The sequence below is a fragment of the Pseudophryne corroboree genome, chromosome 2 (genome assembly GCF_028390025.1).
Source record: "Pseudophryne corroboree isolate aPseCor3 chromosome 2, aPseCor3.hap2, whole genome shotgun sequence".
Lineage (NCBI taxonomy): Eukaryota > Metazoa > Chordata > Amphibia > Anura > Myobatrachidae > Pseudophryne > Pseudophryne corroboree.
In genome coordinates this window covers 13,280,252-13,290,629 of record NC_086445.1, presented here as the reverse complement: position 1 = coordinate 13,290,629, position 10,378 = coordinate 13,280,252, and the positions used below count along the sequence as shown (strand labels likewise).

Sequence of the window (10,378 nt, the reverse complement as noted above, 5' to 3'; positions counted from 1 at the left end):
TGACCATCACCGTACCAGTATCAGAATATTCTGGACTGAATGTTTGTCAAATTCTAATCAACCAAGCTGAGTATAATTAAATATACAAAGAAGTGTTCAAGTGCGCAACCAGCAGCAGCTGGTGTAGGGATGGTCAAAGTCCCTTATAAATACAGTATAATTAAACCTTGCTATTTTTTATCCAATATAGTTGCATCGAGATCAGTATATGCCCATAGCATATTATCCTTTATAAAGGACAAGTGCCAATTGGCCAAATAGATGCATACTTTCAAGTTATAGAAATTTGGCGTATCTGACCTCATTTAGCCTCCCCACTGCTCTGTCGCTACACCTTACAACATACTTTTCTTTCTCAGGTAATTGACAGAGTGCACACACCTTATGTATTTTCTATTGCATTCATTTATTCATAAAAATATATGTTTACAATAGATGAAGGCTCTCAGATGAAACGCGTAGGTTGGCCTCCAATGCTGTGCCTTTTGGCTGTGGACTTTGGACTCTACTCATGTACTTGGGACTTCACACTTTGGAACTACCTATGAGAAGTGGTTCCTAAATACTCCATTGGGCTTCCGGAGTCACTCAAAAAAGTGCTATTGGTACTAATTATTAAGTGCTGTGAAAATGAACGTTTCTTCAAGCCTGCCAGCCCTTCTCAGTCAACAACACATCCATTTTGTCTCATCTGTATACTGTAGATATTCAAACCATTGTGTCCCACCCACTCTGCATTTCTGCCTACAGAACCATGTAGGATCATACTACTTCTACTACTTCAGTGAATGATGAGGACCACATGTCAGACACAGGTGTCTCGTGATTGCATCCAGCTACATCTAGACCTATATGAACCTCCAAGGCTGCAGAAGATGGTACATAATTCCATATGGCTGTCCAGTCCAGTTGGCGTATGCCCACCAGCCCTTCAGCCAGTCCTGTCCTGCATCACACTAGTTACTTTATACAATGTCTTTATAATCCTTGTAACCTGAGCTTCTTGTTGTAGGAGTAGCTTGTGCTGGACTCTCACTTTACATTCTATATTATTTAGCATTCATTAGAATTTTTTTCCACTTGTTAATGGAAAGAGGATCCTTGATGTTTATTTAATATTTTCCAAAATTGTTCCCGAATCTGGTTGGTCTTCAGTCCATACACAATTGGATTAAGCATGGGTGGAACCAGTAGATACATGTCAGAGAGAATAATGTGGATATAAGGTAGAATCCCGTGACCATACCGGTGAGATAGGAAAGAAAAGATGGCCAGGACATATAATGTGAGAAAGACACAGATATGCGGTATACACGTGTTAAATGCTTTCAGACGAGACTCTTTAAATGTCAGGCTGAGGACAGCATGGAAAATCATGGTGTAAGATGTTAGAATAAGTAGCAAGTCAACACCAAGAATAGTGAAGGCCACCATTAATCCCCAAGCACTATTTACTCTAATGTCAGCCGCGGCAAGTTTCACAACTGCCATATGCTCACAGTAGGAATGTGCAATGATGTTGGTCTTGAATGCAGGAAATCTCTTGATCATAATGAGGCATGGACCCACCAGAACCACTGCTCTGACCAGAAACACGATGACCAGTTTCCCTATCAAACTATTGGTCATTAAAGAACCATACCGGAGTGGCTGACATATGGCAATGTAACGGTCCAATGCCATGGCCAAGAGTAACCCAGATTCAATGCTTGTAAAGGAGTGAATGCAGAACATCTGGAGAAGACATGCATCGAAGCTAATGAGTCTGGCATTGAACCAATAGATACACAACATTTTAGGGGTGAAACTTGAGCAAAGTAGGGTGTCATTGGCTGCCAGCAGGGAAAGTAATATAAACATGGGCTTGTGGAGTCCAGACGAAGTGGAGATGACAGCAATTAGTGTTATATTTCCCAGCAAGGCCAGGAGATAAAATATACAGAAGGAAGTAGAGATCCACTCGTGTCCATTCTCTAGACCAGGAATCCCAACCAGTATAAAGAAGGCAGGATAAAAGGTGGAATTTAGCATATTTTGCTGCAGCTCAATGTCCCAGTTAATTATCTTTATTACTCTGGTCTGGAAGCTGCATAAACCATCAATGTTCCCTGGAAATGAGATGAATATGAAAATTAAAATATCAATTAACTTTTAGAAAATTGATTATACAGTATATTTGAAAACATGGAACCTAATGCAGATAAACCACAAAGGAAACAGAGAAACATAGAAATTAAGTTTCTTGACCCATCTAGTCTGCCCTTTTTTATTTATCCTTTTGCCAACTTCAACCCTATTTGTTATGTCTATCCCAAGGGGTTCGATATGATATCCCACCGCACAGGATGCCGAATGTCATTACACTAGCATCGCCATCCCGAGTGGTGGAATGCCGGCAGGGGGGCGAGTGCAACTAAGCCCCTTGTGGTCTTAGTGAGGAGCTTTGCTCGCCACAGGTTCTATTCTCCCTCTATGGGTGTCATGAACACCCATGGAGGGGGAATCACCTACCTCGTCGGTATATCGGTGGCGGTATGGTGCCCTCGTCGGGATCCCGGTGTCTGTATTGTGACCGCTGGGATCCCGACGATCGGTTTGCTAACTGCATACCATCCCAAGCGTGTTTAAATTGCTCTACTGCCGTAGCCTCTACCACCCCTGACGGGAGGCTATTTTTGACATATCCACTACCCTTTCTGTGAAGTAATTTTTCCTCAAATTTCCCCTGAACCCCCCCCCCCTCCCCCTCCAGTCCAAGTGCATGTCCCTGTGTCCTATTACTTCTCTTCCTGTGAAGATGGTCTCACTCCTGTACCTTGGTAAAATCCCTTGATATATATGTGACAGTTTCTATCATGTCCCTCCGTTCCCTTCTCTTTTACAAACTATGGCCTCCACAACTGGACACAGTATTCCAGATGAGGCCGTACCAATGACCCTTACAGCGGCATTATTACTTCTTGCTTCCTGCTACCTATTCCCCTGCCTATGCAACCAAGCATCTGACTAGCCTTCCACATTGCTTTGTTACATTGCTTACATGCCTTCAAGTCATCTGGAGTGGTGACTGCTAAATCCCTTTCCTCCTCAGTCCAGTTACTCCTGCCATGGGGAACCAGAGAAGAATTAGCTGAATGCCAGCCATAAGAGGACAGGATAAGGATTTGCAGGATATCAGACACAAGGAGCTGGATAAGGGTACACATCACTAGGAAAAGCAGCAGTCAAAAGGGTACAAGTAGAAGAGTTAACATAGAATAAAGATGTAGCACCTAACAGGTGGCCTAAGCAGTTTGCTAGATGAGTGGGGAAGTGAGCCATCAGAGATTGCCATCATGTGACTGAGTGCATATGTGTTTGTGTATCAAGGATAGTGTGTGTCAGTGACATGACTCACCTGAGCGCACCAGACCTGATGTTTCTAGAAGTTGTACTCCAGTAATCTACACTACCGATTAGCTGATGTAGGGAGGAATTCAATTCTGGAGTGAAGGGTTCGAAGTACCATGTTGATTAAATGCCGGTGATCAGGGCCGCCATCAAAGGGTGCTGGGGGCACAGCTGTCCCGGCCCCGGCCTCTCTGACAGAGAGAGGAGGGACTGGGATGCTCATGCAGCCGTCTGCCCACCCACCGCCGTCTCCGCCGTTCCGCTGTTGTCCCTGCTGTTCTGCTGCTGTCCTCCAACCCTCCAGCAGCTCTGTATTGAATACGTCCCTCACAAAATGGCCACCGCCACAGAGGAGACAGTTATTCAAGATACTAGAGGAGCCCTCTAGTATCTTCAATAACTGTCTCTTCTGAGGCGGCGGTGGCCATTTTGAGAGGAACTTTTTAAATACAGATATGTAAAATCTTCAAGGCCTCCGGTCTGGACTTGGCCTGCTTGCATTTGTGAAGTATGCATTTGTTAAGGATGTATTTTAAGGATGAAGTTAGAACCGGACCTGAAAACCATCTCTCCATTCTTCACAGGGAAAAACACCATCCTCATGCTTGTATATCTGAGTCTATCATCTCTCTCTGGCTACACTTTTCACACCCCAAGAAAGTTTGTCTGCAAATGTCTGTGATCTGTCTTCAATGCAAAATCCCCTCTGTTAATTAGCTGAACTTCTAATTGCACACCTCTCCCTTTGCCAACTGATATTGGGGGTCATTCCGAGTTGATCAAACGTTGCAACTTTTTGCTGCCCGTGCGATCAACTAGTAGACGCCACCTATGGGGGAGGGTTTTTTTGCATAGCAAGGCTGCGATCGCTTGTGCAGCCATGCTATGCAAAAACATTTTGTGCAGTTTCTGAGTAGCTTTCAACTTACTCAGCCGCTGCGATGTCTTCAGCTTGTCCGGTCCTGGAATAGATGTCAGACACTCACCCTGCAAACGCCTGGACACGCCTGCGTTGGACTCACCACTCCCAGAAAACGGTGAGTTGCTGCCCCAGAATGCCTTCCTGCTGTCAATCTTCTTGCGATCGCTTTCTTCGTTCTTCTTGTCGTTGACCAGCAACGGCCGTCACGTCTGCGCATTGCAGCCGCTGCGCATGCGCAGAACTGACATGTTCACACCGCTGCAAAAAATAGCAGTGTACGAACGGGTCGGAATGACCCCCATAGTATGTAGCATTTAAGAGCAATATCCTCAAGGCCTGCAGTCAGGACTTGGCCTGCTTGCATTTGTTAAGGATGTATTTTAAGGATGAAGTTTGAACCGGAGTTTGAACTGGATTTGGACTTTGGACTACGCTAGAATCTAATTAAACTAGTTCACCAAACACTACAACTCAAAACCACGATGTGGCCTCTCCTCACCTCTGCCATGAGAACACCAGGACCAATGCCTACTACTCCTCTGTCCAAGAACATCACGACTGCCCCGGGACTACCCCTCAAGCTGAACAGGGAACTGAGGGGTGTGCGCACCAGGACCAGACTTTGCTGGGTCACTTCCATTGGACATTAGTGTGCTCCCACATTCTCACACCCACCCACACTGCTCCCCACACTCTCACACCCACCCCCACTGCTCCCCACACTCTCACACCCACCCGCACTGCTCCCCGCACTCTCACACCCACCCGCACTGCTCCCCGCACTCTCACACCCACCCGCACTGCTCCCCACATTCTCACCCCCACCGCTCCCCACACTCTCACACTCACCCGCACAGCTCCCCACATTCTCACACCCACCCGCACTGCTCCCCGCACTCACACCCACCCGCACTGCTCCCCACATTCTCACCCCCACCGCTCCCCACATTCTCACCCCCACCCGCACTGCTCCCCACACTCACACCCACCCGCACTGCTCCCCACACTCACACCCACCCGCACTGCTCCCCACATTCTCACAACCCCACATTCTCACACCCACCTGCACTGCTCCCCACACTCTCACACCCACCCGCACTGCTCCCCACACTCTCACACCCACCCGCACTGCTCCCCACACTCTCACACCCACCCGCACTGCTCCCCACACTCTCACACCCACCCGCACTGTTTCCTACACTCTCACACCCACCCGCACTGCTCCCCACACTCACACCCACCCGCACTGCTCCCCACACTCTCACACCCACCCCCACTGCTCCCCACACTCTCACACCCACCCGCACTGCTCCCCACATTCTCACCCCCCACCGCTCCCCACATTCTCACACCCACCCGCACTGCTCCCCACACTCACACCCACCCGCACTGCTCCCCACACTCTCACACCCACCCGCACTGCTCCCCACACTCTCACACCCACCCGCACTGCTCCCCACACTCTCACACCCACCCGCACTGCTCTCATGAGACCAGGACATTTATCATTTTCGCAAAATAATGTTAGTACAGTTTTCCTGCAAATGTATTTTTCTCTTCTCTTTCTTCTTACAGGGTACTTCCACTCCACTGTGGGCTATTCCTGTAATGTGTACCTCCATTGGTTGCACACCCTGCCAGCAGTAACCGACGCAGTGCGCCCCACATGGCTGCCTCGGATGGTTCCTCTGTGGGCAGCGTGTGCTTCATTTGGATCTTTCCATGCCGGGTATAGCATACTCCTACACTCGTGTCAGTTTTCCCATATATGCATTTGGCCCTTGTATGGCTCATCTCCCACTGTGTAACCTTCATAGTGCGCCCAACATGGCTGCCCCTTCTGGTGGCTTGTGGATAGGATGAAAAATACATGGACCTGATGGTTTTGTTGGAACCCTACTCTGAACTTTAGAACTCTGCAATCTCCCCATTTTGTGTTCTCTTCTAGGGATGGACTATTCCACCCTGGGTAATCCTACACACAATATGGCTGCCGCACCTGGTACCTTGTGAGGGTGGAATACACAGCCCCTAGAGGTTATTACCCAAAATGCCTACATCGATCCTGCATTATGCTTTCTGTGTGCTCAAGGTTTTTTTTTACTGTCTGTGTGGTTTATCTTTTGATGTAATACTTAAATCTTCTGTGTTATGTGCATAGTTTGAGTTCTAGTTGGCGCCGCGGATGGCTGCCTCGGTGCTGCTCTGCCAAGCTGCCTTCGCTTTTAGTTTTACATGTATAATATGTCTAATATGACGAGTCTATCGTACAGTTGCAATGTGCAGTATGAACTCATACGTGTAATGTGTGTAATGTATACTATGTTTTTCCCCCTTCTTATGCCATGTATTCCCCCCTTCATGTTGCTGCTTGGTGATGCATTGTACCACAAAAAATTCCTAGTGTACATAAGTACACCTGGCCAATAAAGCAGATTCTGAAGAGGACGGAGGACAGCAGCAGAACAGCGGGGGCAGAGGCGGACAGGCAGTGGCATCAGCATCCCATGCCCTCCCGACAGCAGTGGGGGAGGGAAGGAAGGAATCCCCTGACAATGATCAGAACCCCTCATAACTACATGTAACAGGTACTTGCATAATTATTGTGTGGCCATAATATGGTGTCAGGGGCATTACTGTGTGGGGCATAATATGGAGTCAGGGGCATTACTGTGTGGGGCATAATATGGTGTCAGGGGCATTACTGTGTGGGGCATAGTATGGTGCCGGGCATTACTGTGTGGGGCATAATATGGTGCCGGGCATTACTGTGTGGGGCATAATATGGTGTCAGGGGCATTACTGTGTGGGGCATAATATGGTGTAAGGGGCATTACTGTGTGGGGCATAGTATGGTGCTGGGCATTACTGTGTGGGGCATAGTATGGTGCCGGGCATTACTGTCTGGGGCATAATATGGTGCCGGGCATTACTGTGTGGGGCATAATATGTTGCCGGGCATTACTGTGGGGACTTAATATGGTGCAGGGGGCATAAAATGGTGTTGCTCCGTGCCTGCATAGAAATTGTATTTTAGATTTTTTAAAAGATATATTTTTATTTTTTTTAAAAAATTTGGGTGGGGGAGCCTGCCTATTTGTCAGTCCCGTGCCCCACAATTTCTGACGGCAGCCCTGCCGGTGATGGCACCCCTATTCGCACCTTTTACCTGGCCGGCTGAATGCCTGATTTGCTCAAAAATGTACGCTACACTATAGGGTACTATTGTGCGAGATCATGATGCCGCAAAGTGCGACGGCTGCCGTGCAGATTACCAAAGGCAATTGAATTTCCCCCATAATCGCTTATAATAGTGTCTGATATCCACACACCACTAGAGCTAGAGATACTCTGTCATCACTTATTATATCCGGTCATTAGGACTGGTAGGAAGAGCGCGCTATGGTATCTGCTAGTTATGTGGTATCTTAGCATTTCACATACCAGCACTCGGAGGGTTAGCTACTTTCCAGTTTAAAAATCAAGAGTTAACACAGTAAAAAAGAAAAGGTGTGGAATTTGTTTAGAGCATTAGAACGCAACCTATTCATTTTAAGATTTGATATAAAAAAAACAGTATGGCGCTTGGTTACAATATGACATACAATATGTTGCAAAAATACAGCATGAAATAAAAAGGAGAAATCTTTTAGTATTGTATGTTCTGATGGCTGGAGGAAAACAAAAGACATATACGATCACTCCAAGTGACAGATCCTCATAGTCTAACAATTACTGATCACACTTCCAATATTACTGATTTTACCTCAGATGAGCCCTTCTCCGATGTAAGTGAAAGGAGACTAGTCCTATGCCAACAAATCTTACAGGATGTCTTCTCTGTCCACCAAACACTTTCCAGCTAGGATTTCTGACAACTAAGAGGAGCATGCTCGCATCATGATATTATCTCAGGCCAACTGGGCATCAGTTTACCTGGATATATTATCCTTCATCTATATGTACTGTATATAATAGGTGATAAGTCAGTACTTGTCTTACTCACCTGTTTATTACTTATTTTTAATGCTGCTTGCCCGGCTCATCTTCCTCTCCAAATGTACAAAGTCCACCGCTCCTATCTTACAAGCTCTACAGTGGCTCCACTTACCTTTCCGAATCCAATTCAAGCTTCTCACACTCACTTACAAAGCCCACACCCACTCCTCTCCCATCTACATCTCTCACCTTATCTCCCTTTACACTCCCACCCGTCCTCTTCACTCCAAAAATACATGCCGCTTCCCCTGCCTACTGTGACATCCTCCCACTCCAGATGCCAAGATTTCTCACGTGCTGCTCCCTATCTCTGGAATTCTCTACCTCTCCCCCTAAGACTCTCCAACTCTCTACATAACTTTAAACCCATCCATCTCTCATCCTAACCCTCTGTTCCATGTTCACGTCTACCCCATCTGTGTCACCCCTGTCTGTCTGCCCTTCCCCTCTAGAATGTAAGCTCTCACGAGCAGGGCCCTCTCCCCTCATATGCTTTTCCCTCTCTTAGACTATTTCCTACTCCATACCCCATTACACAGCACGTAACCCTCAATTTCTGCCACATTAATGATTATTTCAGTGTCCTGTCCCTTGATGCGACATGGCTTATATACCATGAACTTGCCTTACATTGTCTTGTACTGTAAGTTGCTGTTTTCTTGTTCTGCTCATTAGTTTATGTACTCTGTAATTGGGCGCTGCAGATCCCATGTGCGCCATATAAATAAACTATAATCATAATAATAATAATAATAATAATAATAATATATTATTTAAAGCTGAGTCCACTGACTATAAATACTCCTGTATGCTATATACTGAACTTTTAATGCTGACTTTACAGTTTATCTTTTGGTGTAGACTATAATTCCTCTGTTACAGTGATATTCAACATGCGACCCTTTAGCTGCTGTGGAACTACACCTACCAGCATGCCACAGTTTTATTTTTAGGGTATGCTAAAACACTGACAGAGCATGCTGGGATGTATAGTTCCACAGCAGCTGAAGGGCCGCATTTTGATTACTCCTGCTGTACTGTATATGAAACCATTCAGGTAATAAGTGTCTGCATCCAGATATTTTGTTTCTCTTACACAGCAGAATCCCTGGTGGGAGACGGGCGCAGCGTATGCGTATGTGGGTTGCAAAACCACATTATAAAGGTAAGGGCACTTTATGAAAACGGACACTACCCTGTATAATACGGTTTTGGTGGGTCTTTGTAGAAGTACATGCAGGATGTGATGCAGTGTATTTTTTTACCAGGAAACCATTTAAAATGTGGAACGGACTCCGGAATGGTATTTTACATTATGGTTTATATCTAGCAGTTCAGGTCAGATTCTCCATGTTTGAGTTTAGTTTTTGCTACAGTGTAATACAGTATGTGTGGGTATGATTTCCCCACCTGTACAACTTTCCATATGCCTTGAAAAAGATACAGGGATATCGAAACGCGTTGGAAAGGAAAAGGTTTACAGATGGTGGTACCGAAGGATCAGACGGACGATATCCAGGCATACCTGTAATCTCCCGTGATTCAAGCTTGTATGTCTACTTACCCGGTGGACATTGCGATCTGGTAGCAGTCCCACTTTCTGCGTTTTACCATTTGATTGTTATAGGTCTATGTGTCTACCTGTGTTAGTAGACAATTCCTTTTGGTAAGAATGTTTCTATTTTTGTTTGTTTAAATAAATATATTTTATGTTTTTACACTATGGAAAGTCTTTGCTGATACAGTATACATATCATCCGGACTCCGGAGCAATGATGGTCAGAGATCTGGAATAACAGGGGAGTATTTATTACTCTGCTGCGAGTTATTGGCCTCTCGTATGTTATTCTGAATGAGGTTTCTCAGCATTACACTATGTTGTGTGTTCATATATTCTATTTGAGTCGCTGAGAAAACATCAAAGGAAACCAGTGGAAATCTTTTGTGACCCTTTTACAAAGTATTGTGTGCGCTTTTCTGTGGTGGTCCCCCAGCTTAATTATTCGAGGCATCGCACGGTGATGATGCTTTCCCATGTGTAGGGTAGCCCTCTGCCTATGCAGCCTA

General features: G+C 45.9%; 1 protein-coding gene across 1 annotated transcript; it reads right to left on the bottom strand.

Moving 5' to 3' along the window:
- Positions 1–472: 472 nt before the first annotated feature.
- On the bottom strand, positions 473–2,060 carry LOC135050448 (olfactory receptor 52A1-like). Its single transcript, XM_063956938.1, has one exon. The coding sequence runs from the start codon at positions 2,029–2,031 to the stop codon at positions 1,084–1,086; it is 948 nt and encodes a 315-aa protein (XP_063813008.1). The 5' UTR covers positions 2,032–2,060; the 3' UTR covers positions 473–1,083.
- Between the last annotated feature and the right edge of the window lie 8,318 nt (positions 2,061–10,378).

What these genes read in the sequence shown, in the direction of transcription:
- LOC135050448 (XM_063956938.1), bottom strand. Translation starts at nt 2,031, where the DNA reads ATGCTAAATTCCACCTTTTATCCTGCCTTCTTTATACTGGTTGGGATT.